General features: G+C 38.8%; 1 protein-coding gene across 1 annotated transcript; it reads right to left on the bottom strand.

Moving 5' to 3' along the window:
• Nucleotides 1–626: 626 nt before the first annotated feature.
• Nucleotides 627–13,592, bottom strand: HMGCR (3-hydroxy-3-methylglutaryl-CoA reductase). Its single transcript, XM_053475723.1, has 20 exons — nucleotides 13,454–13,592; nucleotides 8,181–8,366; nucleotides 7,974–8,085; nucleotides 7,403–7,490; nucleotides 7,221–7,305; nucleotides 6,996–7,101; nucleotides 6,791–6,897; nucleotides 6,506–6,625; nucleotides 6,264–6,427; nucleotides 5,803–6,035; nucleotides 5,502–5,668; nucleotides 5,219–5,413; nucleotides 4,888–5,046; nucleotides 4,579–4,736; nucleotides 4,168–4,273; nucleotides 3,682–3,852; nucleotides 3,173–3,313; nucleotides 2,516–2,674; nucleotides 2,038–2,192; nucleotides 627–1,625 (listed from the first exon to the last, which is right to left on the bottom strand). Exons 2-20 carry the CDS (start codon nucleotides 8,343–8,345, stop codon nucleotides 1,571–1,573), a joined length of 2,646 nt encoding a protein of 881 aa, XP_053331698.1. The 5' UTR covers nucleotides 8,346–8,366; nucleotides 13,454–13,592; the 3' UTR covers nucleotides 627–1,570.
• Nucleotides 13,593–14,031: the final 439 nt, after the last annotated feature.

Here is a 14,031-nt window from a genome sequence, read left to right as displayed (position 1 = left end):
GCTAGATGATTTATTAGCAAATAAGGATATACAGGGATATAATTTGTTACAGAGTAGGCAGGGCCGGCACCACCTATAGGCAAAATAAGGGCCCGCCTAGGGTTATTTGTTAAGGGGCAGGGGACGACAAAATTATGTTTTGCCTAGGGTGGCAAAAATCCTTGTAATTAGTAATAGCTTGTCGATCCAGTGATAAATCAGATTTCCATTTTGGAGTCAAGACATTTTTCCTCTTTTGCAGGCACAATTGGAAATCGCTTCAGTGTGGGGTTTTTTCCCCTCTCTTTCTTTCTTTTCTTATTCTGGATTAGTGTTTTAGTTGATGTATATATATATATATACTCATTCATCTTTCAGAACATATGCAATAAAATGAATATTTTCATATTGCATTTGCTGGTGCACACGTACACTGAATTTGTAAGTTCTAAAATGTAGCACAAAATAAAAAACAGGCATTCAAAAACTGAAATCTTACAAAAATAGGAACATTTATTTAAAGTATTCAAAACATTCCCTTGCTTTTTAAAGCAATATTATGTATAATAAAAAACAAAAATTAAGGATAGCTCGAGATTTTAAATTACAATAAAAGTGTGACCTTATCCCCAATAAAGACCAGAGGGTAAATAACAGAAATAGATGCTTTATTCATGATGATGTTGACTCTAACCAGTGCACAGTGGTGACACAGGCCCCTTAACTAGTGGTTAAACATTGTACAAAGAATACTGCGTTAGGCTTTCCAACAATCTCACAAAATTAATCAGTTGCCAACAGGGCAGAATTAAAGTAGATGCATGTAAAAGTATGTTGGTATTATATAGGGGTGGGGTTACTGTAATACTTCAATAGTCAAATTGATCCGAAACAGACTTTTAATGGAATTTGTCTCACTCCAGTGCATCCTAGAAGAATTACCCCCCTAGTAGTGTTAAAAAATATCTTGCTAGGCGTCTTTAAACTTGGCAGTAATAATCCATTAGATGTGGACATAGCACTACCGTAAACAGCCTGAAAAAACAAGCTATTTCATAAATCACACATTAATTTGATGTAACTGGTGAGCGGCCGTCACAAAACCTATCCTTGTAGAGACTTGGTAATGAAAATGTTATTTATCCTTAGTTAATGCTTCACATCTTATAACTCGGAAAGACATTTTAAGAAATAAATTATAATTTTACATTTCCTTAAAATTGAGGTATATTACAACTTAATAAAACATTAAGCCAAACCGAACAGTAGCATTAAAATTGGGATGCACTGCAGTCTTATGTCAAACATAACAAATCAACATATTTTTAGATGAGAAACTTTTCTACTAACTGCAATATGCTGACCTGTCAACAGAAGACTGCTGGACCCACAAGGGTTATAAAAATAAAAGAGACGTTGGGTCTGATTTAACTGGCGCAGGTTGTGCTCCTTTAGTAGCCTGTATCACCACCTATCTGTTTTTGGATAAAGCACCTTTTTATTTTAGAGAACCGTTTTAATTAAACATTCATGTTTTATTACGGTCCTTATAAGATTTCTTAATCAGAAAAATGTTGCGTCTTTTGGCTGGTCAAGCGGCTTTCTTTGTGCATGTTCCAGGAAGATCTTGAAGATTAATTTTGGACCTGAAAGATACATCAAAGCCAGAATTTAAAAATCAAAATGGATGTTGCAATGTCATCATAGATTAAATACTATGCAGTGAAGACCCAGATTCCACTAATTCAGCTCTAATTTTAACCCAATACATAAAAGATCATTAGTCCCAGGAAAGTTTTATGTTACAGCAAAATAAAAACTTTTTATAATTAATGGGGAACATTAATGGAAGATGACTAGAAGTAGTATTTTACAAAACAAATCAGGCCCAGGCTGGCCACCTGGTAAATTGGCCCGAGGGCAAGAGTCGCTTAACTTTACTGCTGCTCATGTGGCAGATCTGATGACAAAGTATAATCTTGGGGTAAGCCAGACCTCGGATCACGTGTGTAGTTCATTCAACCATTCCATAAATGTGAGCATGCAGTGGTGTCTTACCTGTTGTGCACCATATGGCTCTTTACTAGATGTCCAGCTGCCAGAGCAGACATTAGAGAGAGCTCCCCCGCCATTACAGTAGCACAGACGATCTGCGCAAGTTGACACGCATTTTTCCCAGGAGTCTCTGGATTTGCTCCTTGTACACCGAGCATCTGTAAATTGAAAAATAAAGATGAGCCAACACTTCTCTCCGATTCCATGCCAGACCCACACTGTCCTTTTATCAGGCCCCAAGCTGATTGTCATTCCTTCCTTCCTTGTAGTGCTCCTGTGTTTCCCACAATAATGTTCCCACCCCGTTGCAGAAATCTCAAACTCCAGCCTAAAAGCATGTTTTTTGAGGTTTCTTACAGAAGATGGACTACCAGCCTTGCAGAGTAAATGGCTACCATGCACTGATTTCTTGGTGAGGTTAGGAGACCCCTCATGAGCACGGGGTCAACACAGGTACATTGACTTTGTCAACATATAATACCTGTAAGCATGCCTGTTGTGGGGCCAGGGTGGTTCCCCCTCCAACAGTGCCGATCTCAATTGAAGGCATAGTGCAGCTGATGTATAGATCTTCATGCATAGGTCCTGTGTGTTCCATCAGCGTGATGCAGTTAGAGCTCCCCACATTTTGAGCAGCATCCTAATCAGAAAGGAAAAAAAAAAAAAAAAAAAAATCAACATGAATCAAGGTAAAAAAACAAAAAAGACCAACATAAAAATTTGTTTTAAATAAATCAATAATTTAATAATAATTTAATTTACAGCATTATTGCAATTTGAAATACCTGGAAGCAGGTTGGTGGATATATACATAACAAAATACAATCACTAAATTCCCACTACATTCAGTCGCTCTGTGGCATAAGCAGAACGTCCGGTACTCTTTTGCAAAAGAGAAAAGCTTTTGCCCGCAGATGCTGTGTTGGTCACATCTCCGACATGGAAAATTGCGGAGGATGGGGAAAAGGGAAAGTGTGTATGGGGGGGGGGTTCTGCAGATTCTTTCCATGCGTTTGCAAGGGGGACCTCGCAGACATTTAAAGCAGCCATCATATGCATTAAAATTGCATATGATGGCCGAACTGTCCCTTTAAAAACTAGATCCCTTGCTGTGTGTAATATGTGGAGATTCACTTACTTGTCCACATGCAATGTAAATAGCTGTTACTATGTTTGCAGCATGGGCGTTGTAGCCCCCAATGCTTCCAGCCATTGCAGAGCCCACCAAGTTCTTGTTTATATTGACGTCAACCAAAGCTGCAGTGGATGTTTTTAGTACCTACATTAGAGATACAAATCATGTGTTAAAATTATGCAGGAACATGAATAAATAACCCTAGGCTGTAAATAAAAATAAACCTACAAAACATTTTCGAGATTTTCTGGAAATCTCTGCTTTAACTACACACCACCAAGACTGTATTTGGAATTAACTTTCAGAAGTGGAATTATCACCGCTAAACTGTATAAATATTTCAGAACCATTTGTTTTCAATGCAGATTTTTATTTAATAGGTTTACTAACATGCTTTTGCTTAGGTGCCCAAACACTTTAAAACTGTATAAACATTGTCAATGGAGCATTTCATTCACCTTAAAATGTGTAATCATTGCTGAGACAGAGGAATACACTTATTTTCATCTTACCTCTCGTACCACTCTGGCTGGGATGATTGCTTCACAGACTACAGACTTGCCTCTCCCTTCTATCCAGTTAATAGCAGCAGGCTTCTTGTCAGTGCAGTAATTCCCACTTACAGCTAGAAGCTGGACCTCTGGAAACTCTTCTTGCAGTCTGGATAGTGCCTGTTCTGTACCCTAACGTTAAAAGATGTGCTATCTTAAACAAAACAACCAAAAAAGCCACACAAATCTCCAATAAAAGATCATGATTAAAAACGTATGAAGAAAAAAAAACAAACAAAACAAAAAAAAAACCCACAAGTTTATACTTCATAGTATAAGAAAGTGCTTACTATAGCATAAAAATAGAGGGCATCTACTTTCAGGATTACCTAGCAACAAAAAATAGCTTTACCCTATTTTTCCCCAAGTTACAGAAAGATACAATAAAAAAAGGCTTTAACAGAAGTAAATAAGCAATTGCCTAAAAAAGTAAAAATATTAATTTACCTTTGAGATCATGTTCATTCCCATAGCGTCTCCCGTTTTTGACTGAAAGCGGATGTACAGGTTTCTGCCAGCGATGGTGCTCTGGAGTCTCCCCAGTCGTGCAAATCTAATAAAATAGGAACGTACAATCAATCAATAACTATGTAAGTCTCACCGTGGCAAAAAAAAGTGAAAGACCAATATCCAGGAAGGTCCAGAATCAAGTTTTTACTTATGTGGATAACTCTATACTCCTTTGAAGTACTTCACATGTTTTTTGTTTTTCTTACTAGTCCTCTGGCTTAAAACTTCTTGTGACTGTAGTCACATTAATGCAAATTGTACATAAGTGAACAAACACGCACTGTACTGCATTGTGATGTGTGTTTAACCGCTACAAAATAAACAATGACATTTACACACGCGGTTTACCTGCTGGTGCTGTCAAAGGCATCTTTGATGATTTTAAAGCCTTCAGGGCTGTCTAACCAGGCCTTCACTTCTGCAGCATCACAGGCAGTGGGCAACCTGACAACTGGTCCCCGAGTCATTCCATCAGCCAAGACACGACTGTGAGCGCCTCCTCCAAGCTGAAACAGCAGAAGATTTTCAGTTTTACTAGACAATAACAGGACATCAAGCAATACCGCTCTTTATATTTGAACATACGATTTATCAGGCTTTTTTTTTCCCTCAATAGATTTAATCTCGCTACAAAAGATTGGATGCAATTTGTCTTACCATTATAGCTCTGCAGCCACGGTTTGTGCTAGCCACAAGACAGCCTTCCGTTGTTGCCATGGGCACCTGATACTCTTTGTGGTTTAGGAGAAGTGGTCCTGCCACACCTACTGGAATGGGCATATAACCGATGACATTCTCGCAGCATGCTCCCATGACCTAGAGAGGAAGGACGTTGTTAAGCAGGAGTCTATAAACAGTAAGCAAGTTTTATTCTCCCGCAAAATCCAGCTTCAGGGATTAATCCACCTATGCATCAAGTTACTGCTGTTGCCCCACACTGGGTGACTTTTTTTGTCTTGCCCAACTCAGTTTTATTGTATTTAATTACCAAGGAGTAGTTGTAGTTCTTGTAAGGCAAATTTTGAAGCGATGAAGACTGGGGCAGTCTTGGTGACAGCATTTTTCTGCGAATAGCCACTCCTCTCTCAGGGGTCTCCATCATGGATTCCAATTTATAAGAAGGGATGTGTTTAGCATTCACTAGCCGGATCACCTCCTCATCACTCAGGTACGGAGCACCTTTCTACAGGGAATATGAAAGGAAATGTTAAATTTAACCATTTACTGCTGCAACTAAATAAATACGAGTTCATTCTATTTTTTTTCCTTACATCAGGGTTCTTGAGGATTTGAACACATTCTTCAATAGGACGGGGCACCTCTGGCAATTCAACTTTTTCTCTGTCTTCATCGGATGATGAATCCAAGGAAGAGGAATCTCCTACTACAAAGTTGGTTTTGGGTGGGCTTTCCAAAGGTAAAGGCTTTATTACTGCCTCTGCAGTAGGATAAAATGCAAAGTGTTTTTATTTTAACATCTTAAAATAGTTTATTTTTTAATGTAGCATTCCAGTTGCATTTCATTGCTTCATCCTTAAAAACAACCTACACACAGATAACAGGGTCAATTACCTTTTATTTCTTTTGATGACACTTGTTCTACTGTACTAACTCTGGCTTCTTGTTCAGGCTCCTTCCTGCAGCAACTTTCTATTGGTTTCTTCTGCATGGTTACAGGAGAGGTAATGGGATTCTTCAGGGAGAACGTAGATTCTGTCTCAGTTTGTTCAAAGAATATGTATTTAACGGCAAGAAGAAGAGCAAGGCCAAGTGTGATGACCTGCTCAATGTCCATAGTGAGCATTCTGTGGAATAATAGCAATACGTCATGCCATGTTCTGCAGCGGAACCAGAGTCAAAACCTGCTTAGCAATCCTTTATGACAAATATTGTATGCTAATGCATTATTAAGCCCACAGAGGACAATTTGGTGGGATGTTGCCTTTTTTGCAACACTAAAATTTTATTTAGTAATAAGTGACGCATATGGTTTTCACAATATCAAATTGATTTTGATCCTAAACTCTCCTTACCTAGAGAGATAGAACTGCCAAAGTGGCATGCTGGGCTCAATTCTCTTAGGCATGCTATCATCAAATCCAATGGGAATCTTACTGTTGTCAACAGAAGTGTTGTTTTGAGAGGAGGGTTCACTTATCCAGCGACTGTGAGCATGAACTAGAACCAGGCCTAAGGACTAAAGAAAACAAAAAGCTTATTATATAAGAACTATAGTTCTTAGTTTACCAGCTTAGAAGGAATAGGAGATACTTACCATGATCATTTTCACTCTCTGAGTAACAGGATTTGGCTTGTTATCTTCCTCCTCTTCTAATACACTGGCAAACTGACTTAGTTGCCAAATAGGCCGGCCCTCCCTACTCTCCCTGGAAAGCTAAACGATAAAAAAAGGCAGTTAGAAAGTAGAACAAAGCAAAGACGCAAATATTCGCTGCAATGGTTTGGAATATTCATGGAGCAGATATAAAAATAAAGGATGGATTAATACAGATTGAACATGATAGTTGGTTTATTATTAGGTATTCTCTCTGTATCTTACCTCTAATACCAAGGAAACACATGCTGGGAAGAAGGTCATGAAGGCAAAATAATTAGCTACGACAGACATACAACCGAAGCAGCACATGATTTCCAGCTGCCGCACACCTGAAAAACAAACAGTGATTAAAAGCTTTAAAACATGCCTTTTGCATCACGTGCTTTGTGCTGTCTTATAAACACATCATATCAAAGGTAACACTTACCTGACATGGTGCCCACGCCAATAACAAGGCACTCAACAAGGGCATCAAGAGTGAAGGTAGGTCCCAGAATAGCCATGCCCCGGGCAATGTTGTCTCTGACCTCATCCTGCAATAAATATTGCATGTAATATGAAATTTTACAGTAATTTGGCAGATTGGGAAAGACTTGTATCTAAGAAGGCATGATGATAATATTTATTTTACATATTATGCAACTGCACTCACCTGTGAGTTGGAACTGAGAGCGAATTTGGCTAGGGCACTGGCCTTGGAAAGATCAATCAATAGCAAAAAGAAAGGGAGTGCCTCGCTGGAGAAGAAGAAAAGAAAAAGAAGATTTGTGAAACATTTCCATGGGGGATAAATGTAAAATGGTACTGTGCCAACCTTCAGTATTTGACACGTACTTCAAACCTGTTAATTCCTTGTCCAGGAAGTGAATGACCACTGTGCTGAAGACAAAACTTGAGAAGATAGTAAACAGGCCAGCAATACCTAAGAAGAGAGATTAATAAAATGAATACAAAATTCATGGAATAGCAAATTTTCAAAGTGGGCCGGCAGAAAAAAACATATAAAAATGACAAAGAGTCTGAAACATTGTCGAATCCCATAGAAACCATCAGGAAATGTTTGCTGAAATTGAAGCTTTATATGTATTGTATATGACAATTTTGGACTTATGGGGCCTGCATTTGGGCTGCACTCCAGGGTGTAGGGGCTGGGTTGGAGGGCGTTATCCCCTTTATTATAACTTTCTCATTTTATGTTTTCCTCTTATATATCTTGTTACGCACTTCTGTTCCAGTTCATTGGTAAACCGATTACTCTCAGATATGCGGTGACATGAAATTATGTATTTGGTGTTCCGGGGAACTACATTCATGCTATGTGCATCTTTACATGCCAACGTGTACATTTACCTGTCATTTCTAATAATAATAAGGTTTAAGAAAATTTACAGATTGAACACTTTACCTAAAATGTATTTAGATCCAAGCTGTCTGAGGTTCTGGAACTGGAAGTAGATATACAGAATGGCAATACATCTTGTAATTGTCAAGATAATGATGTCACTGCTGAGGACATCCTGTCAGGAGAAAGAAGAAATGTCAGGGATTACATTATTATTATTACACCTTATCACACCATTGTACACATGGTGGAGCTTCTGTTTCAACTTACCTCCTCAAACTTTGGGCACTCATAGTTCCATCCACAGATCTTATCATTCCCAGTGAACATGTTCATTGACATCATGCAGATTGTAATAGTCACGGTACCTACAATCACCTCCCATGGATGAGAAGCCACAAATTGGCCATGCATGCGGAAGAGTCGAGACAGCATCTTTACGCTATTCTTGGTGACCTGCCAGGGATTAAGAAATGTTTCAATATTCTTGAACAAATTGTATAATAGTATACACACACACACACACACACACACACACACACACACAGGCAACAACAGTTATGGCCAACAAAAAAAACTATTTATTTTTCTGAATCACAAAAACGTAACTATAATTTAATTCTAGTAATCCCATATCGCAATCTGGTTAATGATCATGAAGATGTTTCAAGGTTTTCCTGTATAGTTATTTATGGTTACTACCTTTGTACATATTAACTAATTACACCAATGTTATCGAAAACTAGACCTTGACTTGGTTGGTGTTCAAGTTCAAGAACCAAGTCAGAAAGTTCATGTAAAGAGGCTCCTCGAGTTTTTGATCAGTTTCCGGGAATCATTTATTGATTATAGATCATTAAACCAGGGCTTATACATCATTAAACCCTATGAGGCAGGATGCCATGGCTACTAGAAACCACTTCCTGGCGCCCAGAGTTTTGAGGGACAAGGGGGGGGGAAACTGTCCAGGGCTACCATTGTGAATTGTGACCCTGCTAACAGCCTCACGTCACCCACTTCACTTTGCCCAGCAGGATGGCCCAGGGTTCACAATGGCAAAAGATAGACAGAGGCGTGTGTGTGTGTGTGTGCGTGTGGGGAGGGATGTATGTATGTATGTATGTATGTATGTATATGTGTGTCTATACTGTAGTGTCAGACTCAGTGTGTATGTGTATAGTGCTGGAGTCAGCATGTGTAAATGTATGTATAGTGCCAGAGTCAGTGTGGTTTTATATGTGTATTGTGTTAGCCAGTGTGTGTATGTTGTTGGATAGTGTGTGCATGTGTAGAAGAGTGTAGCTTTATCACGTGTGAGGTTGTGTATGTTACAGTTTACCATAAGCATGAGTGTGTATTTGAGAATATTGTATTGTGTGTCTATTAGTGTATGGTTTTAGCATGTGTGTAGATGAGTGTAGAATGTTAAGTATTTGTGTTACTGTAAGGTGTTAGTGTTCGCGAACATAAGACGTTAGTGTCCGTTACTGTATGGCGTTACTATGTGAATAAGTATAAGAATAATGGTTGAGCATACAAGCTTGAGCCTTTATGGTATAAAATAACCCCTGTCATGAAGCCATTAGCTGCTATACCATACAAAGCATTGCAGCACTAAAGAAAGGTGTGTTTTATGTTGTATTGCCCCAATAAACATATTTTAAACAGTAAACCAGGGGGTAATATATAAAGACAAAAAAATGATTGAGGGGGAAAAAATTGGCTCCTAAATGTTTTGGCCGGCTCCTAGATCCAGCCAAATTTTGCAACCATGCATTAAACATATGCCAAGCTTGCCAAAAAATTAGAACAATTCAGACTGAAGCTGAAGATTAAGAATGTAATAAAATGGGATGGAAAGGCTACACAGAGAACAAACATGAGTGAAGAATTCTGTATATTACAAATGATGTAATAAGCACAAAAGTAGCCAAGTATCTGATGAGCTTCTGCACCAACGTGTACTCTGAAATGAGGCCTAGTTGAAGGCGTATCTGGGAAATTTCCCTTTTTGTTTTGCCTCTGTGACCAAAGGGGGTTTTCCAATCCTGAGGCTTTTCCATAGACGCCGTTAGCTGATATTTACACAAAGTGACTAATAGAAAATGTGATATGTCATCAAAATATTTATCTGAGATCCACATGGAATACAAAAGTTCCATGAAGCTACAGCTAATGTGTTTTTTAATCGTGCATTAAAAGTAAGAGACTACTTTCCTTTATGTTTGTTTTATTTATTTTTACTGATATGCCATCTCCCTTTTTCATTTAATACACCATTATAAAGTCAGCCAGGATCATCTCCTACACCAAAGGGCACAATGTTATAACACACATTGTAGGATTAGGTTAAGTTAGGATGCTCCCACAAAGCAGGATAACAACATACATGTATAAATGCAATCTGTAAAATACAGTTACATGTTTCTGTTTAACTTTTGTCAGATTAGCTGTGATTTATATATTTGACTTGAAGAAACGGAATATTTTTTAATTAACAGAATGGCGATCCGTCATAAACCATACTGACTAGAAGTTAAAAGAATAAATACACTGTTGCCACTTCCGTCCTCACAATTTCTACATGTTATAAGAAATAAAAGCTAGGGCCGAGAAAGACCAATTGGGAAACATTACAGTGAAACGAGAGACCTGTTTCTGTTACCAAATTTAATGAAGCCTCGCGATAAATAAAAGAATTCCAGAGAAATTGGAATATTTTGACGAGGGTTATATCATTACCTGATGCAACAAAAATGTCTGTTCTGTTATAAAACAGGCCTAAGTTTACATGATAGGTTAGTACTGTATGACCCCCATCGTTACCATGATAAAATGATTGTGGTTAACATATTAAATTGGGCTGTTATAAATGCCAGAGTCGTTTGACATGTTCTCACAGGACACCCTCAACATATTTTGTACACCCGTAAATGAAGTTATTATATGCAATACCAATCAATGTAAATAGGTACGAGGAGAGACAATACGAGAGAGAGACAATACGATGAATATGGATGTTATCATCTTTTATTTATAGAGCTCCATCTATTTATGCAGCACTTAATACAATACATATATTCAAGGGGTCTGACAAGACGAGAATCGACAGGCTAAGACAAACCGAGGAATGGGGTGACAAACATAAGGCACAGAGAAAGGGTGAGAGGTAGTGTACTGCTTGTATCAACGACAGGGAAGTTCTAGCAGCTAAGATGGTGCGGCATCTCTGAAGAAGTGGGTTTTGAGATGTTTCTTGAATTTTGGGAGGGAGGGTGAATGCTGAAGGTTCCTTGGGAGTAGATTCCAGAGATATGGGGCAGCCTGAGTGAAATCTTGTAGATGGGAAAAGGAAGAGGTGATAAGTGAGGGGGAGAGCCTTAGCCCATCGGAAGAACATAAGGATCGAGTAGGAGAGTATTTGCTAATGAGGGCTGAAATGTATGAAGGAGCAGTGTTATGGACGGCCTTATTTGTTAGTACCAGGATGTTATGTCTTATCTTAAATTTTGGGGGTCTTTTCATTTTTTGAGGTCCATTGGAATGATCAAAAGCATGTGTATAAAAGCAGAAATAGGTGATGTAAGGGTTAATGAGCATTGCTTTAGAGTAAATGGGTAGGGTGATGTAACAGGTGGGAATCTATTATTTGATGGGTATGTTATATAAACTTGCGTGGAATGTGAGGTGATTATCTCGAAAAAGGGTCTGGAGGCGATCCAAAAAGTTGGTGGAGTATAGGAATCCAAATTTCTTTAAGAAATATATATATCACCAAGTATCACCAGATAGAATTCAATGAAATTTAAAAGAAGATTCAAACACACTAGTAGTATCCAACCCAATCCTCAAGTGCCGCAACATGACAGGGTTTGGTTATAATGCGTCAGACACTGCTCGGTGATTTCATCATTTATATGGTAAATCCATTGTTACACTATATATGGTCAGTTCATGTATTTCACACACATAAATATGTTTTTAACATGTGTACAATCTTTTTTAATCATATATTCTATATAAATGTTTATTTATATCTGCTGGGGGGGAAAACAAACAAAAATCCCAAAACATACAAACATTCGGCTCACCTAGTCTGGCCATAAAAATGATCATGTGAAAGTGAAAAGCTGCCTTAATGCCAACACACAACAAATATAAAAATGTATTTTTTTTGCCAATGCTTATCCTTGCATTATGATAATAAACACGTCTGCATACAGACGGAACGTTGTAATGGCGTCTACACAATTGTAAGACAGTAACGATTTGCTGATCAGTGCTGATTTTCAGAAACATTATTATTATTTTTTTTATATAGCTCCATATTCTGCTGCGCTGTACAAAGGCTAGACATGACACAATTAGTATATAACATAACATAACAAGATGACATAGAGCAACAACAGGTGAGGAGTACCAAGATAACAACCCTACTTCTTTGAGGGGCACAACTACAAGACAATAATGTACAGTATTTTTGGGAAACGGGCTTCATATCTCATCACTGACAGCTTTCATAGCAAAAGCAAAACAGGATACAGCGGCCCACACAACAATCGGTGAGAGCTCACACACACAAATCAACACCAGCCCTAGCTAGTCAATATGTATATTGTCAATCATTATATATACCTATGGATTCTTATTTGACAAGTCACCCAAAAAATGAATCACCTGTTGTCTGCTTGTACTTTTTTGCAAATGATGATGACTGGTGACAGACTAGTCTGGGGATCTTTAGTTGGAATAATTGAATTTAAAAGATTAAGTTCACCAGTCATACCACCTTACGGACTCTTAAATATGGCTGCGGGGTGTGCTGCGAGTGCAACCAGTCTGCACCAACAGAACAGATGGCTCTACATGAATGCCACAATGGACAGAACCCAGACCCAAACACATAAATATACCTTTATAAAAGCATCTGCTAGTGATTCCCAGTAAAAATAATATATATATATATATATAAAAAAAAACTTTGCTGTCCACCAATCAAAAAGTGTGTGTGTATATATATATATTGTGAGTGAAAGAGAAGCAGAGAGAAAATGTGAAAGAGACGTTTTACTCCTCTAAAAACGCAGAAAATAAATGTATGTATATGGATTTATTCTACCTCTGATCATAAAAAGCAGTATGGAAGTTGAGAGGACACTAATCGTGAAGATTATGAATCATGCTTGAATGAGCATATGATAAAAAGGCTCCAGCCAGATACAAAAGAAAACGTGAAAGGCATAAAGATTATATAGACATATAGGTATAGATTTTACTTGCCTATTAGGTGTCAGGCTTCGCAGACTGGTTCTAATGTCTCCCTGACATTGTATATAAACAGCGAGGTCAGGTCACTCCTACCTTTTTCCCAGCTGCTGACCTCATCACCTAATGACAGGAAAAAGCTCCCCTACTTAAAGGACCCAACTATCGGATAAGCCAGTGGGTGTCCGCAACAATGCCTGATAAAATAAATCAAACTAAAAACAAAAACGCAAGGCAGACACATTTTACAACCCGAACAGCACGTACGATCCACTTACCAGGTTGGTATCCGGTGACTCCCTGCGGCGGCGATAGTAAAGGCTTCGACGCAGTACCGGGTGTACTGCTTCTTGCCACCGCCGCTAAGCGAGTGAGCGAGCCTGTCAGCTGACAAGCTAACTGACACACTGAAGGAAGGGGTGGGGCAAAACTTTGCAAGACCGCCAGTGGTCTGATCCGTCAGCCAATGACCGCTCGAAACAGGTGAGGTCGTCATCTTCTTGCCATAGCAACCAGCATCTAGGTGAACGCGCGATCTCTCCTCACTGGCGGGGAACCAATCGCCGCTGCGGACACGGCGAATAGGGATGCGCCGATAGAGACTGCTGAGGGAAATAAGGCGCAGTGAGCTGTGCAAACTGGCCGTGAACTATGGGCAGTCAGACTGTAGCGTGACGAGCACACCCCGCCGGGACTGTTGCTGGGTGGACGTTTCATCATCCCGTGTTTGCCCCTGAAATCTCTGGCTCGTGTTTTTGAAGAAAAAAAAGGAATTTCATATAATAATATATTCAAATTAACGCCTGCAGCTGGAGACAAATATTATTCTGAGGTTAAGCATTCATTCTGTGCCTTG

The sequence above is a fragment of the Spea bombifrons genome, chromosome 1 (genome assembly GCF_027358695.1).
Source record: "Spea bombifrons isolate aSpeBom1 chromosome 1, aSpeBom1.2.pri, whole genome shotgun sequence".
In the NCBI taxonomy this organism is placed as follows: Eukaryota; Metazoa; Chordata; class Amphibia; order Anura; family Pelobatidae; genus Spea; species Spea bombifrons.
This window is presented reverse-complemented; position numbering and strand designations above follow the sequence as displayed.

What these genes read in the sequence shown, in the direction of transcription:
- HMGCR (XM_053475723.1), bottom strand. Translation starts at nt 8,345, where the DNA reads ATGCTGTCTCGACTCTTCCGCATGCATGGCCAATTTGTGGCTTCTCAT. An exon ending in AGTGCCCAAAGTTTGAGGAG is followed by an intron (nt 8,086 to 8,180) that starts GTAAGTTGAAAC and finishes TTCTCCTGACAG; the next exon opens with GATGTCCTCAGCAGTGACAT. An exon ending in AAATCCTCAAGAACCCTGAT is followed by an intron (nt 5,414 to 5,501) that starts GTAAGGAAAAAA and finishes TATTCCCTGTAG; the next exon opens with AAAGGTGCTCCGTACCTGAG.